This window comes from Centruroides vittatus, unplaced genomic scaffold (genome assembly GCF_030686945.1).
Source record: "Centruroides vittatus isolate TY-2023 unplaced genomic scaffold, ASM3068694v2 contig_976, whole genome shotgun sequence".
In the NCBI taxonomy this organism is placed as follows: domain Eukaryota; kingdom Metazoa; phylum Arthropoda; class Arachnida; order Scorpiones; family Buthidae; genus Centruroides; species Centruroides vittatus.
The window spans coordinates 1,435,561-1,456,559 of NW_027122649.1; the positions used below are offsets into that span (position 1 = coordinate 1,435,561).

General features: G+C 30.8%; 1 protein-coding gene across 1 annotated transcript; it reads right to left on the reverse strand.

Annotated features, from left to right (window-relative positions):
* Nucleotides 1–13,313: 13,313 nt before the first annotated feature.
* Nucleotides 13,314–18,666, reverse strand: LOC136985766 (focadhesin). Its single transcript, XM_067283112.1, is given in 2 exon segments — nt 13,314–14,853; nt 14,855–18,666. Coding segments are annotated over 2 exon segments (5,220 nt in total). The 5' UTR covers nt 18,620–18,666; the 3' UTR covers nt 13,314–13,398.
* Nucleotides 18,667–20,999: the final 2,333 nt, after the last annotated feature.

Genomic DNA, 20,999 nt, shown 5'->3' on the forward strand with positions numbered 1-20,999 from the left:
CTCGTCAGAAAAACAAATGTTAAAAAGATAATCCACGTCAATTCTTAACCTTTCTGTCATAATTTCACAAAATTGCTGTCGCCAATCAAAATCATCATCATTTAATTGGTGAACTAAATTAATTTTGTATGGATGAAACTTGCGAGCTTTGAGGATATGGCAAATAGATGTTCTGCTAATGCTAATCACAGCCTCCAACTTCCTTGTACTTAAAGTTGGGTCCGCAGCAACTTGCCCCAAAATCCCAATCTCTGTCGCTTTGTTTCTTACTAGACGTTCACATCCAGGATCACATCTTTTGTTAGCCACAGAACCCGTTAACTGAAACTTTTGAACCAACTCCAGAACGCATTTTGCATTACAATGTTTGTTTGGATAGCGTTGATTAAATAAATTTGCAGTAAGATGAGCATTCTCGCCATTTCTGAAATGGAGAGTTACTATTTCCACCCTTTCAGCAATTGTGTAAACCATAACGATTATGTTGTACAAAATTCACAATAAACAAATAATAATCTTAAATTCTGATTGAATCACTAAGTGGTCAAGCTTAATGTGAACACTGCAAAAAAGAACATCTGCAAACAGAAAACACATTATCAGCCTTAATTTTATGATCAATTTGTTTTCCTTGCATATGTGGTCGAGCTTAAAAGGTTTTTTTTAATGTTTGTTAATAGTTTGTGTTACTTTTTCCGAAATAAATTGTTGTTTAGTTAATAAAAAATAAATGAGTTTTTAAATTTTTTTGTTGTCTGTTGTATTCAGAATCACAAAAACTTTATTGCAAAAGATGTTCCTCTTGAAAATAAAGTCGACCTGTCCGAGCAATTTGCTTGGATGAACACGATAAATCTGCTGCTTCGTTTTCGTTGGCCCACCCTGTATATCAGACCATGGGATTTTGATTTCCATAATAAAAGTTTTTACTTCAGATTTTTGCCACCAGGGGAAGTGGCACTGTATGTGGAGTAAATAAAATGCAGTAAAGAAAACAAAATGTAATAGTTTATATAATTTTTAATCTGAGTTGTGGAACTAAACACACAATATAAGAAAGAAATGCACTATTATTCGATCCAAAGTCGATGCTAAAACTAAACTAAAACTAAAACACCACAACTTGTCGTAAAGATTTTGCATATCTTTTGCAAAAATATTTAAATTTTCAAACCCTACTACTAAGACTACTATTTTTGCATAATTATTTTTAAAATTCCAAGCATTAATAGTTTCTTAGAATTACTTTGGAATAAAAGAAGAAAATACTGCAGTGTAAGTAGCATATATTGCATTTATTTCTTCTGTACTAACAAAGTTGTATTTAGGAAGAAATAAGAAATAAAGTTTTCCTATTTAGTTTTTTTTTATTTATCTTTCTTATTTCACTTTTCAATACAATATTTGGTTATACATCAATTTTGTTTTTATTATATTCTGAAGGAAATTTTGCATAATTTGGCGGCCCACCGGCAAACTTCTTATGGACTCCCAGGGGGCCGCAGCCCCCTGGGAGTCCATAAGAACCTGTAAGAATCGCTGGTCTAATCTAATCAAGTCAAAATCAAAAATAGTAATCACATTATTTATTTATCATATTTATAACAATTGCATATATGAAAATGCGGTGCATTCCAGAAATATTCATCTTATGAATTTTTTTGTATATCCCATAACATTTTTAGTTAATCAGAAAATATAAAATAAAATGCTAAAAGCAACAGACTGAATTATTATTATGAATATGCCTTCTTCGTAAATTTTAATAATCTCTTTAATAAAAATAATTAGATTTGAGGACAAAATGAATTTTGAAAGAAAAAAACTGACTTTTTTTTAAATAAAAGTTTTTGCAATAACTATTATTAATAATAATAATAATATTTTACAAATTTCACTGCTACTTAATTTACTAAATACAAACTATTACTATTAAATGAAAATATTTTTAATGTATAAAAATTATTATATATGCAAATGTTAACATTTACCTTAAAAAATTTTATATTACTATAATTGTATACAAATTTTGAATGTATCTTCTATGACATTTAAATATTGAATATACCATAAAAGTTTACATAATATATTATTTTTATGCAATTTTATTAAAAAATTAATTAGTCGTATATTATATTTTATTAAAATAATTAAAAGTTTTACTGTTTTTACTGCAGAAAAATCAAAAATGCAACTTGTTGTTTTAAATGATGCTCCCTGTATTCATTAATAAAAATAAAAATTATTGAATAATGCTAAAAATTGTTGTGTCTGTTAAAAAAATAAAAATATTTTAATAATCTGAAGAATTTTTCTGTATTGATATAATTTTCTATATGAACGTATCTTGTCTAGAAACTCTGCGTAAATTTTTTGAGACAAACTATTTTTTATACATAATTTTATTTTTAAACTTTGACAAGAAACAGAAAAAATAACCTAAAATATTAAATTTCATAAGTTAAATGCAAATATTTTTAAAAAATAATGACTTGGATAAATTCAATTAAAAGAATAAACAAAGAAAAAATTTTTTAATTAGAATCACTTCAAATGTATTTATAAATGCAATTACAGAATTAATTGTAAATAAAATACAAACACAGTAAAGTTGCCAATTCTTAAAATGCATAAAGCAATTATTATTACTGTAACAGATGCTTAAAAAACTTTTAAACTTTGTGGAACAATGTGAAATGAGTAAAGGAAATGAAGTAAATTGCTGTAATTTTTGTTTACTTTTTAATAGTTGAACATACTCATTGACAAAAGATGTTCTAATTCCAACACTGCATGTATGAGGAGATTATAAACATAGCAAAGGGAAATTTCCAGTATAATTTAACTCGTTTTTAGGTGTATCTTTAATAATCAAAAAATAAAAAATATATTTGTATTTTTTGAATATTAAAGGTAGAAAAATAATGAAGTGGAATTTGTTACAGCTTGAGTTACCATTTCCAATAAAAAAATCTTGACCTTCATATTTGAAATGGAATATTGGGATCGCTGGTGTACCCAGAGGGGCCCAGGGGACCTGGCCCAAAAGAAAAATGAACAAACAGTAGAAAATTTTCCAAAAATCTTTTCCTAATTAGAATTCATTTTTTTATTTATATTCTGTGCTGTCTTTCATTTCTATACTACTAATGAACTAGTGATCACATAAAGTGGAAATTTTATTGAATTAACATTAAAAATTTTTTTTATCTGTTCAACTCAGCCCCTAAGAGTAAATCCTGAGTGCATTGTTTGGGATAGCAGATCAAGAATCTGATGTTTTTTAGTTCCCCCAAGTCATATTTTCTATATAATCTTGTTTCTTCCTATTTCCACCTTAAGATTAGTTTGTAGGCTATTGTCATCGGGCACTACTCTTTGTCTGGTTGAAGCGGTTGGATCTCGATCAGTATATATCTGACCTCGTGAGTCACCAGAGGAAAAAGTGAGTTTTTTTCGGTGTCACCAGAGGGTCTCGTGTAGTAGTGACATCAGTGACATTCGTAGGTTTTCGTGCCCTCAGTACTCCCCTGCAAGTGCTAATGATACCTTACATTGAACCATACCCATCGTCCAGAGCTGGTTGTAACCGGTGGTTTGGTTGCTCTCTGAGCAGGCTTTCCTTTTTCGTGTCGGGTGGGATGCATATTGTAGGGTCAGTGACGAAAGCCGGTTTCAGCCGGTTGATAGTGATCAATGGGTTCTGTAGCAAGGCTTACACCTATCTTTGGTTAGTGAATAGATAACAGTGTAGCTGTTTGTGCTTGTCTATGATCTTGGTGGTGTCTGGGACATTCAGAGACTACCCATGTATGTGTGTTACATATCCAATGCTCCAACACCTTGCCTAATAGCTAGCTTTCAGACTTCCAAACAACAGTTACACTGAAAATTTTGAACACATTGAATGTCTGAAAGTCTTTTTATGGGATACTGGGATGATGATTCAAAGACACACTGGTGGTATTACCTGATGTGCTATCAGACCACAACTGTAACCATCTACATATCAGTCTGAGACAAAGTTCTATGACAACTTTTACAGTAATTGGACAATTCTCTCAGGGTGCACAAGCTTTTTGAATTATTTTACAACATTTTTTTTAATACTGTTTTACTACAAAATGTTTATCATGATAACATCTGCAAACATTGCATCTCTATGTAAAGTAAAGTTATTTTTAATTTTCTTAGTGAAATTAATATACCCATACAGTTTCAAATCCTAATACCTGAAAATTTTAAAGTGGAGAATATTCAATGGGTCACCCATTATATTATATAATACATAAATTTATATTAAACTTACCATCTAATTTTGACAATACCTAACATCCATATTTGCCAACTCATATAAAAGTGTAAATGAAAATTATTATGAGCTATGTACCATGAATATAATACCTAGCTCATATCATGCAGACAACAATTTCCATGAATTTTCAAGCATTTCTGATGTAATAGTAGTCATGGCTTCCATAATTTTTCTCGTCAAGTCACGTCAGTAGGCCTATTGGATATTGCAACAAGCCTATAGACATTCTTCTGCAAAAAGTCTGGTGACTTCAGATCTGAAGAGTTTGATGGCCATGATATCAGGAAAATTCTCAGGGCTTGCTTAGCATGTGCTGCATGCTTAAGAGAAAGTTTTGACTGTCAATATATTTTTTATAACAAATATGCCAATAATAATTTATTTTAACGTGAAGAAAGTATGGTTAAACTGTTTTATCATTTGTGTTTCCTTTTACATTGGCAGCTAGTGGCTAGCTGTTTTAAGTCACTGTCATGCTTGTGGGAACTCGCTTGCTCATGTGAAGGTTTTCCGTAGCAAACAAGTGCGTGCGCATGATGTCATTTGAAGCATTTAACTTGACCAGATTGTATCGAAAGCACAAGCTTTCGATACAATCTGGTCAAGTTAAATGCATACATGTATTCAGTCCAGTATCCAGTCTGCATACATGTATTGTGTACAGGGGCAAATCTACATAGGGACTAATAGGACTAAAGCCCTGGGCCCTCATTGTCAAGGGCCCACAAAAATTGAATCATCATCATAAATTTTTAACACTTTCATTATAATATATACATATATTTCATGTGTAGATATAATGGGCTTTATAATAGTCCATACTCTTTTATTCACACAAAATAACGTTTCTGCCTATTGTTTAGTGCTAGAGATAGGCCTATTATTATTCTTATTATAACTTTCAGCATGCCCAAAAATTTTGATCAGGATTTGCCCCTACATGATATAGGACTACCCACAGAGTGGCAGTGGTGGCCTACTGTCCCTTACAGCAGGGATGGGCAACCCACGACCCTCGGGCCACATGTGCCCCGCAGTAATATTTTTTGTGGCCCATGTGGTATAAATATATCAATTTTAGGAAGTAGGAAGTATTCAACAAAAATTCAAACATTATTTTCTACAACTTATGTTTGTGAATAGTTTTTTCGCAATGAATTTAGTAAAATTTAAAACAGGAAACCGACTAACAGACAAATCAAAACTAATTTAAAACTAGCAGTGACTAATATTTAACCAAATATTTCTGACATATTACGTTTAGATCAGTGCCAGAAGCTATATTAAGTATACCTATGCTAATTTATAATTATATATGAATAAAGAATTGTGATTTACCGACATTTTTCCCTTTTCTCTTGTGTGTAGCCCGCATCAGTTCAAAAGTTTTGAAATGCGGCCCTTACATAGAAAAAGGTTGTCCATCCCTGCCTTACAGGATGTGTCCACCAGATATAAGTGAGTTCAGCCATATTTAGGCAGAAAGGAGGAGACGGTATTTGATAGTCGGCAGTCAATGAGACTTTTTAAATGTTTTATTAGGCAAATTACCTAAAAGTTTTAATTTTAAAAAAGAATAAAATTGAATACATTTTAAAATTTTATTAAAAAGTTAAAAAAAATTTTTTAAAGCAGTTACTATTGTAAATCTAATATGTTTTTATTTAAAAATCTATGCAGCAACAAGCATTTAAAACACAAAATGCTAGCACAAAAGAACATTAATTTATTACTACTATATTTGAGATTCAGTTATTGTACAGGCTAAATCCAACATAAAAAAACATTAGAGAGGTTGCGGCCGAAGTTCAAACATTAAACTTGTATGGCAAGCAGAGGTAGACATTTGAACTCCAAGTAAAACACATTGCGCCACACATTTATGTTGGGCACTAACTCATGGAATATTGCTGAAAAAATTGTGGAGCACGTTTAACAATGACGAATGTTACTAGCGAAGGTAAATAAACAAATTAAACTGTTTAAAAGTATTTATAGGATGCTTAATAACACTAAATTAAACTATTTTAAAGTAGGATGTTTAATAGCACTGAGAATTAATTAGCTTTTTGATTAGCGTCGTGTACGATAGAACGATAGGACTATCTCGTACTTTTGTCGAGGGAAGTAGTGCCTTGTGTAAATCCGACAGCAGCTCGGGAAATTATTTTTAAGAAAATTTACAAACGTATTACGCTGTTGATGGTAGAAGATGCCGTGGAAGAACAAATCTACTTCTACAGAATTATGATAAGCTATTATGAAGCTATTATTACAAATATATGTAAATTCTATAGGCACTTCACATTACTTGCAAAAAAATTGAATAATTAAATAATTTCTGGATTAAAATCATCTGTTTCTTTACAACATTATTCGTAAATGCTTAAATAGTCATTATTTTAATTACATAGGTCATAATTTTAACCACAAACACAAAAAACTGAAGAAGTTTAAGCCGATCGTCTAATCACCATTCTAGACATAGCAAATGCCATTATCGACAGTATAAAATTGCCAGATGGCGGTGCTCATCCGTCCGCTGTTCACGTTTTGGGCTGAATACGTGTGCCTCAACCTCTCTATTAAGTAAGCCATTGGATATACTTATCCATTTTTCTGACATTACTGTCAAAATTAGTATTGTTTGTGAATCAAAGTTTTTTTTTATTGATTCTTTAATTAAACAATATTAACTTTGTCAAAGCTTTACAATTGCTTCTTCTTCTCCTATCCATGATGGTACTTCTTATGCTAAAATCAAAATTGTATCATGAAAATATGTTTTAGTCACAGCTGCAATGAGCTTGTACAGATGATTGTCCAAAATGCTAGGGTCAGTAGCATGATTTTTTAAACTTTCAAATATATTTATATTGTTATAGTGCATAATCACTGACTGAATGATACTTGCCAAAACATTTTTTGCAGTTTCCAGTTTTCATTGTTTAACATTAAATAACGAATCTCCTTTTTTGTTTGTTTACAAACATCAATAACATCACTGTTGGCATGTATTAAAGCTCCTTTATCCTTTAGTTACTCTAAAGACCTTAATGCAATGTTTGCAGGACTAAACAAGGCATTTTTGCAGTGTATGCAAGAAATATCCTTTAAAAGACTTGACCACAAATCCAGCCATACACACAACAGCATTCATTGAGAATTCTGTTAAATGCACTCCTGCTGAACTCAGATGGTATCTATGCTGCATCTTCAAGAGGCTTTTCCATCTCCCATGTTTCAAAATCATGCCCAAGAACTATCTTGTTGGTATGAAATTGTTGATGCCACACTGAAAATTGTTGTTGTATCCTGAGAAGTTGCATTTGTCTTTTCACTTGTTTTAAATTGCATTTAGGTAAGCAAATACTTGTATGCTGCAGTAAACTGGATTATTGTGGGATTGTTGTTCCAACCACCTTTTGCCCAGATCATACCAAAACTTAATTCAATATGACCTTGTGACAACTTGTATGTAAGAAGATAACAGAAAATAATAATAAACATGCAGAACAAAAAGTATGTAATAGTAAATGAAACACAATGAATATCTGCTTCATACTTCAACAGAGGTAAAGTTGTTTGCTATTAACTCTTCAAGTATAGCTTTTACAGCCTTGATTAGGCAAATAAAACCTGTCAATGATGTTTGTCATGCTGACTTTATGATCAGCCGTCCATTCTCAAATGTGAGCTTCTGGCGTTCATCTTCCATTTCGGTCAGAAAGGGCCACTACAAATGCTGATTTGAAACTCACTAAGGTGCCTTAAAGCTCCTAGCAAATGGATTTTTACTGTTAAGGATGTCAAAGAGCCTGAAACAAAATCTTAAATTAAAAATTTTTATATACAACAAATTTTTACATCAACAAATAAATTTTTATACTTGTCTATATCATAAACAAACTCAACAGTTCATTTCACATCCTACAAACTGTGACAACTGCAACTTTAACCTGGCATGAGTGAGGTCAGGTATGTCATACCCGAGTTTTTAAACGCAGATTATTTAATGTTATTTTTGCCATTCAAATCCCGTCATTACAGTAGCTGGAGGTAAGGGAGTGGAGGGCAAGATGTAATGTTGAGTTTAGTGTCACACCGGCTTCAGCAGGAGATACACAAGCGCAAAAGTGGCTGGGATACGTCACACCCGACCTTGTAGTCGGTGTTACATTTTTGAGTCAACAATAAGTTTATGAGTTATAGTTATTTATAGTATTCTTAGATTTATTTTTAGATTTCTCAAGATATCTTATGAAGAAAATGAATGTCAGCTACAAGAATTATTAGAAAACTGTTCAAGTGCTTTATTTTTTTTAGGTATGTAGGACACCAATGTAAAGTTGTGCTGGTTATGTCAACTTTACACCTTGATAAAAATAGATGAATCGACAGGTGATAAAAGAAAACCAGAAATGATTACTTATTATAACACAACTAAAGCTGGTGTCGACGTCGCAGATGAACTGAGTGCCACTTATGATGTTTCGCGTAACAGCAAATGTTGGCCTATGACGATTTTTTATGGTATACTCAATATGGCTGCCATAAATGGTAACATAATCTACAGATAAAATAACATAGGTGACAAAACATGCATGAAGCGCCAAGACTTCATTCGTAATTTCGGTTTGAATCTGATAAATGATAGTCTTCGCATTAGACAACAAAACATACATCTTCCAAGGGAAACTTGAAAGAGGACTGCTGATCAACTGGGAGAACCTTCACCAGTTACCAAAACATGGCTGGTAAATGTCAGGTGTGGTGACTGTACTAAAAAAAAAAAAACAACGAACAGCAACGTTTTCTTTTCTATCTAAGTGTGATAAGCCAATATGTATGGAGCACGCAATTTTTGTGTGTGGAGATTGTGCTGATTTGTAGGTGTAATGATGGTGCTGTGCTAATTGATCTCATAAGACCTTTAAGTTTTATTTTCTATTTTTATAATTAGAAGATACTATAGTTATGTTGATTAACCAACGAAGTTGTAATTTTGTTAGAATTTTATACGAAAAAATGTAAACTACCAAAACTTGTACTTTTTCAAAGAAAATATAGACACTTTGTTATTTCAATAAAAGAACATGCTTTTCAATCTTAAACATAGTATTTTATTTACTCATCTTGTTGAATGGATACTATTATTATTATCCCAAATAAAAAAAGTACTTAATACACAATTATAGTATAAAAAATTCGGCATCAAAGTTTCGGGTATCTCCTACCCACCTAATAGCTGGAGTAACAATTTCTCACCTCATTCACGCTGGGTTAAGCAAGTTTGCAAAGCATCTGTCACAGAAACACTATAGTCTATTATAAGTTGGCACCTACTGTAAACAAACATTTTGTTAGTATCAATCTACTGGAGATTTTCATTGGTCAGTCACAATTGGAAGTGGCTAGACACGTGTTGACCAGTTAAGACCCTTTTTCTGCATGTGTTAAAGTAGGTCAGAGTGGTCACAACAATTTAAAAATTACCAAGATAATATTTAGAAAAGTTATTATAGCCTACTTTAACATTTTTGTGTAGCCATTTAAATAATTTTCATCATTTAAATATAGTTTGTCAAAAATTAATATTAAACATATATTATTAAGACTTACACAAAATACAGGTATACCTCACCTTACGTCGATAATTGGTTCCAGAAGATGCTACGTAAGTCGAATTTACTTGTCACTAGGCTAAACCACAAATTATCATTCCCAGTTCTGTATTTTATTTATAAATGCATTTTTAATAATATATGGTTAATAAGAATCCATTTTAAGCTTACAAACAAATAAATTTTAGTTTTTAATATAGTACAGAAAAAAGTAATCTAAATTTATGAATACATGTTTACAGTACATCGCAGACTCTTTATTTGTGAATGTGGTTTCTCTAAGTCATTATAAAATAAGATGATTTTTTAAGGTTAAATAACAAATACGGTTATTTAAAATTCTTTTGCGATAGTAGAAAATAAACTAATTTATGTTAAATTTACCAATATCCAGTGGTGCTGACAACGATGCCAAATGATAGATATTGGAACTACCATGGAAAACGCCAATAATGAGCACTTAAAGACCTCTAAATAAGATGACAACACAAACACAGATGTTTTCATGTTTTGTTCTCTAGGATTTATGATGATTATATTAACATTTACTGTAAATGTACATATTTTAATATGATTTTATGTGCTTTTAACGCTTTTCTAGAGATATTATGACTTCAATATTTGTGGCGGACAGATGTAAAGTCGAATAAAATGACTTAAACTTGATTTTTATTTTTCCATATACTTTTTTGACAAACAACGTATAATCGAGAATGACATAACTCGAAACAACGTAAATTGAGGTATACCTGTATATTTATAATTGTGAAGTTAAACATACTTCAGAATTTTTATCTACACAACTATTTTATTAAATAGATATAAAACAAAACAAAAAAAAAGAAAAATTATCTGGCAATTCTTAAAAATCATATGCAAACCTCCAAATGAAAAAGTTACTGTAGTGTCTGAATTTATCTATGTGATATTTATATAACTAAAAATTTTTTAAAATAATTATAGTGTAAACTTACCTTATCAATCATCTGTAAAATCAGAAAGATTAGTCTGGCAATTCTTAAAATATCATATGCATACCTCCAAATGAACAAGTTACTGTAGTGTCTGAATTTATCTATGTGATATTTATCTAATTGAACAGTTTTCAAAATAATTATAGTGTCCAACATTACCTTATCAATCATCTGTTTCAGAAGATAGTTGCACATTTTCTCCATCATTCTTCAGTTATTTGTTCAATATCTTTATTCATTAAAATTCACACATATGACAGTTTGAATGTTGTGTTGTGCAATGTAACTTTTCTATCTGCCCATATCAATTCAATGGAATTTAAATTACAATGATATGGGGGTAAATGTAACGCATCAACACCTATTTCTTTGGCCATTTCAACAATAATATATTTGTTTTATTTTCTTAGCAATATCTAAAATATCTATTTTCAACATTTTGTCATTATGACAAACTGTATTTTTTTGCAACCAAGAAATTATGTCAGCTTTTTTCCAACTACAATTTGGAATCTTCTCAATTTTAGCTGAGTGATATGGAGCATTGTTCATGACAACAGCAGCATTATTTTCTAATTTTAATATTTTTCAAACCATTTTTTGAAATTATTGCTATCCATTTCTTCGTGGTAATCTTTTGTTGACTTTGATTCAAACTCATATAGATCACCATTAAGAAAACCTGTATTGCTGCCTATATGAACAAGAACTATTTGTTTTACCTTGCCAGAAGGATTTTTCAATCCAGTAGATCGTCCAGACACAAAAGCTTTGTGATATGACGTAATTGAACAATCCTTCCATACTTTACTCTTGGTATGCTTCACATTAATCCATGTTTCGTCCAAATAGTAAATCTTATGGCCTCTTGTTTTTCGTAGATATTGTCTTTGCCATAAAATTCTTTCAATTAATCTACTATTTCTGTTTTACTTTGCATATTTAAAATTAAGTCATTTTAACAAATTGTATATCATGGATCGAGTAAAGTCTGGTAAATCTGGATCATCATTAACAGCCTGTAATACCTTATCTACAGTAGGTAATTCATTTAAAAAATAAAAATTGTGTACTTTACCTCTAATGGCACATCCTGAGAATTTATCATACTTGTCAACAAGTTGAGTATGCTTACAGGTTTTTGAAGGAGTTTTTAGTTTACCGTTAGTAGAATATTCTTTATGAATTCTGTGAATGCTTCTTTCTGATATTCCTCTTGTCTTTGCTACCATTCTCACTATATCATTCACACAAACTTCTGGATTCATTTCAGTTAAAGAATTAAAACAAATTTAACACTATTCGTTTATCCGAGCTCCTCGGTAGTTTTCCTTATCAATGTTTAACCGTATTTATATTTACATTTTCCATTTTTGTAATTCAATAATACATAAAGTTTGAAATAACAATACTTATTGTAATGAATGGAAAACAAAACCAAAACATTATAATGTGGATGACCAAAAAATTTATTTTTAATTATTCAAAAATTTGTTTAAAAGGCTAAATATACAAGTCTGATTCATTAAGTTACTAATAGCCAAATATTTACTGCCAGATTTTCATGAAAATACAGCAATTATATTTGTTACATTTGTAATTTTAAAACTATTATATCAAACACTACTGCTATAATAAGTTGATAACTTATCAATTATTGTATTTGTCAATGAAGAATATTTTATTATGCAATGTTAATTTGTATTTGTGTAATTATATGAAGTTTACACTATCAAAAAATCCAGCAGTGAGTTGTATAACTTTTCCAGCTGTTATGACATTTGATTATAAAAAAAAACTTATAAAATGGCAAAATGCTTAATTTTGAGGATACAGATAAGTTTTATAAAAACAAATTGTAAATACTGAACAAAATCTTAAAGTCAAACCCCTCTGAAGAGATAATACATAACCCCACTCTCTCTCTTTCCCCCACCTTCTTGACATTTAACAGCATCCATGTCCTTTACACACAAGCTACCATGCCAAATTTCATTTCTTACTCATTACCTCATCTTGAGATATTGAATAAAATGAACATCCCAAAATTTTTTTTTGGGTTCAGATAGTCTCAAAATATGGAGATTTGCAGAAAACCTGGAGGATCAAGTTTGATACAATTCCCTTATGTATATACATAACAACTGGGAAAGTAAAATGCAACAAATCTCTCTGCTTTATGTACTGTTTTTATATTATCATCATCACCAGATAAAACTTTATGAAATCAACATATTTAGAAATTATCTATAAATAATCATTTCTATTGTAATAACAGTAACTTATATTATATATGTATTTAGAACTTTTTAAATATTTCAAAATCCTATTGATAATTAAATATTTCTTTAAAATATAATTTTTGTAATTGTTTCTAAAATGATAAACATCATTTTTTAATTTGCAATCACATTTATTATTAGTTAACTGTACAAAATTTTCATTTCCAACACCAGCATAAAAGAATTTAAGGTTACTAAAATTTTTAAATCAAATGAAAAGATTCAAGGTAACTAAATACCTTTGAATACACAGGAGTTTTAGCAAATTCCTGGAATCCACGAAGTGAACACAATATGGCAAGTAGTTGTAGTTTGGTATAATAGTTAATTTCTTCATAAGTTTCTAAAAGTAGAAAGAAATCCACAATTTTTGCTGTTAGGTGATTCCAAATTGGAGTTTGTAATATATTAGGTAAAACTGCAGGTAAGACAGATAGTAATGATTGTTTATTGTCATAAAAATTAATCATATAGGTCATTTGTATCCCTGAATAACTTAATATTGAACATGCAAAAATACTTAATAAGAAATCAATTTGATCAGATGTGGAAGAATGTTTTATTGTTGTTATAATTCTGTTCATTATTTCCAAAAGCCAGTCAGCAGCCATTTTTTGTTTTGAAATATTTTCTTTAATATCTATGTTTTGATGAATAAAAAAGTTCAGAAATTTTTTGATAATTTTATGTCTTATTTGATCATTTGAATATAAAGCTAGATCTATACAAAAATGTAAACTTGCAAGAGTTAACTTATCTTTTTTCAATAGTTCACAACATAAAATTGTTGCAGGTAAGGCACTCACATTTTTAATTACATTTTCTAACAATTCTGAAGGAAATTTCATAAGACAATTACACATAATATTTGTCAAATTTAAATGCTGAAATAAATCAAAATGCTTTTCGAATGAATTATTAACTATATGTGTTATCACATCTTTTAAAATTTCATTAATACTTTCATTCTGATTTTTAGAAATTGCTTCATATAGTGCATTAAGAACCATTGTACCATCTTCCTGTAATCGTTTCTCTGTTGAGAAAACTGGGACAATAATAGATGAAAAAAATGAATTTAGTTTAGTAGCAGGTAAACATTTTAACAAAACAGGAAGTGAACATATCAAGAACTGTTGACATTTTATAGGTAATGAATTGAATTTAAGTGGTGTAGTTAATGTGGAAAGTGATAATGCAGCTGTTGATGATGAAGAAGATTGGGAAATAAATATTTTTAAACATTTGTTTATGGTATCTTCGTTGCCTTGAAGAAGAGGATTAAGTACTGCTGTCCATGAGATTGGAGGAAAAGGTTTTGAATATTTTCTACTTAGCACATTAAGACATACATTGAGATGGTTGTTAAGTGATTGATGTTTAGCAGATTTTGATATAAATCCTATAATGGCCCTGAGTAAATATTTTTCATGCAAATATAAATAATTTGTTGGAAGTGATGATGATGATATATATCCACCACTTATACTATACAACTCTCCTAATAACCATGAGGTAGTATTTTGTAAGACTACATCTTTTGGTTTTTTAAATAATCTCATCATTAATTGAATCATTTCACTTATTTCTTTTATATTAGTTTCATTTTCCAAATCAAATACACATACATGGTTAAATTTTGTAAATAAAGAGCTCAAAACCTCTCAATGCAGCAAGTTTTTGTAAGTTTGGTTTTTCTTCTGATGATACTATATTCATCCAATTATTTAAAAGTTGCATTCTTTTCTCTGAAACAAATTCATATCCTAAGTTTGTTAACATACCAACAAATGTACCTATAGATACAGCTATACCACTACTTTGTGATTGTTCTTTGTGACAATTGTCAATCCATAAAAAGAATTCTTTACATTGTTCAAATGTTATGATATTAGCATGCATTGCAGAGACAGTAAGCATAACAGTACATTGACACAAAATATCATAAGATAATGATAATGGATCTGCTTTCTGTAACATATGAATATAAAATTGCCATATATTCTGGGTATAATTTTTAATGGAATCATCATCACTTTGATATAATGATAAAATAGAAAGTGATAAACCAATTATGGAGCCAGGCATCAATTCTTCATTTTCTTTAACGATATCTTCAATTCTCTTAATCGTTTTTAAACACACTTCTGTTTGACCCACATTAGCTACAGACTGCAAAAATAAACCTAAACCAATTCCAGAATGTAACTGTAAAACTGCATTTGCTTTGGGTGATAATTGTTCTAATAATAAATCAGAAATGATTCCAATACAATCATAACCAGATCCCATTAAAAAGGGAACTAGATGAAAAAAAGATGTAGCAGTACATCCACGTAACACAGAACTTCCAAAACCAGACTTCTTTCCATGAACCAATAACCAACCTATGACTTCTGAATTTGGTTTCCTTGAAGGATCTAATATACATATCATAGTTTCTGTAATTTTCAGAATAAATTCAAGATGATGTTCTTCAGAATTTTCCAATTTATAGCATTTTGCAGTATTTTCATATTTCCAAAAAGAAACTGCCAATCCCACAACTGCCATTATAGCATTTGCTGGTGTTGAAGGTTTCTCTTTGGATTGTCGTTTAATTATTTCTAATAAATTTTCTCGAACAGCTGTTAAAATTTCTTTTCGATTTTCTGTTTCAGTATTTTTATTTGAATCTTTCTTCTCTAATTCCCTACTAGCAAACATTCCTTCAATACATGAGAAAAATGCCCTATCCATGAAAGAACTCCATGCAAATGACAATAATACACATTGCCACCATTCTGAAATATCAATTGTAATATCTTGAAGTAATGCTTCTAATATTTGTTGATAATAATTAGATTGGGCTATCAGTGATTGCTTAGTAGGTAAACCATACTTATCAACTTCTACAGGTGGATGATAAGATAAAAGTATACCAAGAGCTAAATTACTTTGTAAAATTGGCTGACGATTACTACTGTACTTCATGCACAAAAACTGAGGAATCTCATTTATTATATTATCACGCTTTGATGGTTTTGCTGCCACTTTTGCTGAATGATACACACTTTGAGGTAAATCATCAATCTCAAAATTTAACAATCCTATTAAAAATTCTTCATATCCTTTAAGAATATCTTCATCATTTATTGATTCTAATAAATCTGTAAAACAAAAACCAGGAACATACCCAAGTCTGTCTAATGGATCTTTTCCCAAATCAAGAGGTGAAGATGCTTTTGGTGAAATAATGTTTCTTGTAGCAACATCTGGAAGTATTTTCAAATGATGGAATTCAATTGAAAACTTTCCTAAAGCTTCATAAGCAGCAGAGATACTAATGGCATTATTTTGTTTGCTTACATGTTTCCAGAGCATACTTACAACTTCTGTCATAAACTTTTCATATGAGGATGACATCACCCTCAATTCAGGAGCAAGACTTAATAATTTATAAAGATGCTTGAGAACTAATGGCCTTTTATCATTAGTGAGTTTTCTTGCAAGCGTTTTCCATGCACTTTTTATATCAATTTCTCCAGCTTTACACAAGTAAAATATACCATTTAAAGCTAAGGCCACAGCAGGACTACTGGCATCACTTGTACATTTATTGAAAATATCTGACATATGCTTTAGTATAAAAATACCAAAATTCTGAGGATGAGTCTCACATATTTCTTTCATAGCAGCAGCTTTAGCAACTAATACTTTGTCACAAGAAGAATTTGTAGAATCTTTAATTTCTTCTTCAAGAAGTTGTTTAAGATAAGGAAAACATCTAATTTGCTTTTTCCAGAGCAGGATCATTAAATGAATTCCTTCAGGCTTTAATTTATGATGATTGATGAAGTATTGTATAGTATTTAGAATAACACCAATAGAATAATTGTGTGTTGCTAGACTAGGTAGAGATTCTGTAATAATTAATTGAGTATTGGGATCGTGTTCAACATTAAGTTTATACAAAAATAATGACAATAATGACAAAGACTGGCTCGGTTCAATAACTGCAACATATTTTAAAACATCAAGATACTTTCTAAATAATGATAACTGTTTAACATTTATGAACATATTACATAATATATTTAATAAAAGAGGTTGAACACAATTTGATGATTTTATAAAAGCTGAGATTTTATCAATCCATTCTTCTTGATTATTAATTTCATCAAGAGAAACAATAAAATATACACTATTTACAATTTCTGAAACTAATGGATTGAAACTGCAAATCAGTAAACATTTCTCATTTTCATTTGACCAATATTCTATATTATGATTCAAAAATTTACATGCGAGAGTCCTTTCAATTATTAAGAAAATCTCAGCAGCAATGCTTTTTATATTCTGCATCGAGTCATCATATTCTCTACTTAAAACATTTAATATTGGTAATATTAACATTCCCAGTATAGAAGCTGAAAAATTATTTTTGCAATCAACTGGTGAATCACTGTCAAATTGTACACGAAAATTTTGCAACTTTAACACAAGTTCTCCGAAAGATAAAATATGATAAAGATCAGAATCTACCACACAATCAATAATTACAGATAAGAAAACAATACACACATTTTTAATATAGAAACTAATATCTTTTTCGACGACTAACTTTTTACAAACCGTTATGATATTTGTGATATCGAAGCCATAATCAATAGCATCTTTGCAAACAGATAGTGTTATCAATAAGAGCATTTCTTTTTCTACCTTAGTTGTATATTGAGTACATTCTGATAATTTTTCTATTAAAATAGTCAATTTTATCAATTCAGCTTTAGTTTTTGTTTGTATAAGTGGTAAGAATGAATAAATAAATTTTATGTTATCAATATTTGAAAATAATTCATAATGAATATTGATATTAAAGAAATCGTCACAAGACTGCAACGGATTCAACAAAATATAACACAGCAATGGTTTAGCTAACCGAAAAGGATATTCTTTGTTATTCAAGACATGTTTTATCCACTGTAAAATAAATGGCCAAGATTCTTGCTTTTCTCTTAGAATTGATATAAATGGATGAACAGGAGAAGAAAATGAATATGGACATTCGTATCTGTTATTCAATCTTTCTTGTTCTGCAGCTTCAAATAACAAAATTCTACCAATAGCATCAATAATAGGTCCAACTTGCTTTGCAGATGGAATAGAAGCGTTGAATTCATCTATAGCCTTGGAAGGATCTAATTTACCTTTAATCGTTAAAAAAGTTAATGCTTTGCAACATAATTTACCAATTATAGGCGATTCGTCTCCGCAGTTATCCCACAAAACGGCCAATTCAGGTATTTGTTCATCCAAAACATTTTCTTTTGATAAATCGTCTACAATTTTGGTAATTATTCTTGTTTGAAATGAAACATTATTAAACTGTAATTTCCTATAAAAATTTTCTTTCTTGGCTTTTAATTTATTAATCGAAGACATGTTAAACAGTTATTCACGAAATTCAATATTCCCACGTGAAAGCGGCTATTTTTATTTTATACGCCCTCTAGTAACTAAACTAGTCACAAAGATAAGATTAATAAATTTTAAGAAATTTGGTATTTATTAGTTTAAATTAAATTAATAAAAGTATAAAAAATATTAATTAAATTAATCAAATAAAGTAAAATAAAATATAAAACCCAGTTTATAATCATTTCAACTCATTTCAAAATACTTTGTAAAATTATATAATAAACGAGCAATTATTTATTGTGACATGATCACAATGCCGGACTGCAATTTTTAATCATATTTTAAATTTATTTATATTTTACCTTAAAATATATGTTCTCCACCTCAAATAAGTAGTGGCTTGCCCCTGTACGTCATACTTTTCCTTTAACAGTAGAGTCGTGCCTGTCATCTATCTAAGGGCTGTTTCACACTGTCACCGACTGGTCCGACCGGTCCGACCCGACCGATCCTATAATCGGACCGACTAGTAGTAAAAGAATTCACACTGAGTACGATTATGTCGGTGGCCGACTCGTAAGGACCAATCGGAACGCGTCTTACAGGTCAGAACACTAGCCAATCGTGGTCAGTTTTTCAATTTTAAACAGAAAACATGGCCGTCATTGAAAGGTTGTCGTGTGTACGCGTGTTCGCGGGCTAACGACACCATTTTAGCATTTTTAATGTTGCTTTCTCTTGTAAATGAAATGTATTATGGTGAATTAAAGTAATTCGTTTTGTTAATATCGATGAGTGCCTGCGTATTTCTTAATAAAGTTGTTCTTAAAAGAAGCAAATAGACGGAAATAAAAAATCGTTCGTAACTTTTAAACGGTTGATCGTAAGTAATTCTTTTTAATACCAATCGATTCAGCGTATCAAATTACATTTAGATATGTCTACGTCTATTCGTTAATATGAAGTTTAAGACTATTTTTTAGCTGGATACCTTTCGCTTTACTCTAACCAATTATTTTTTTCAATGTCGCCTTTATAATCGGCTCGCCGAATATCACAAAGCCATGGATATTTTCTGACTTCGTTTATTAAAGCTTCCGAGAAAACTTTACCTTCCGCCATTTTCTAACTTCGGATAAATCTAAACTCTGATTGGTTATAGCTTCGAAGCTCTTATTGGCTGTAGCTCACCGACTGCTCCGACGCGACTACAAATATTTAACTTTTTAAATCTGTCCGACTGGAACGACCAGTCGGTCGACCGACTGCTGTTGCCATGGCAATACGACTAGGAGTCGGACCGGTCGGCCCAGTCGGTCATAGTGTGAAACAGCCCTAACACTTTTCAGGGAAAAATTTTTGAATTAAAAAAAAAGGTTTGCATCGGAAGTTCATATATATAGTTAATCTGGCCTACTGCACCCAAGGTTTCCATATTTGATCTCGTCTTTCATCTATCTAACTCCGCTCTCGAGATTAAAGAAAGGATGGACGGCAATGGAAATTTATAGGTCTACAGTTATTCCAAATTGCAGCCCAATAATAAAATGTAACCGAGATAGTTAGTATAATGGTTGGTTGACATTGAAAGTATTATAGCATGTTCATAAATGTTACTCATCTTAGACCAACGTTTCTCAACATGGGGGTCGCGGGTGAAACCATAATTTAAATAACTGTCTGTGTTTTCACAACCTGAACTACTATAACTTGGTGTGAAAATGGAGTCTTGAGAGCAAATCATGTCGCGGACGCCAATTATGTGGGGAAGTACTCGATCTTTAGAGTATTCCCCGTGCAGGAACAAAACAAAAAAAAAACTTCAAAGAAATAAATCACACGCTCTATGACTCCAATGCAAGGAACTTAAAGTTTATTTTAGTTCTTCCAATCACTACTCTGTCCCTTCGCTATAACAGACACTAAAACAAAAGAAACAACGCGCACAAAAAAACAATCTCTCGACTCTATCGTCTACACGTCCTCTCTCTATTCTTTCTTTCGAAAAAAATCCTACTTCTTCCGTTGAGCATGCGCGATCTCCCTCCCTTTCTCCTTGATCCGGGTTTTTTTTCGTTGTCATCGAAAACGCGGTCCATCTTTTCTTTACCCTGCGGCCCACCCAAGGATCACGCAATAGAACACGTGATCTTTGGACCCCCTTCTCCCATTAACTTTTACAACAGGAAGCTTTTACACTATGAGGGCCTGTCCCTCCTTTACACCGTGAACCACCCAAGGGGTTGGTTACGAGCCGGTTAGGCAACAGAACACGTGGTCTTCAGACCACAGTCATTGTACAACCTTGTCTTTTTACCAACCGATTCCCTGGATGTAGATGGCTCACTTCGTTTTTTCACAAATTTATCCATTTCGCATTAGAAATTTCAAAAAAAAAAAAACA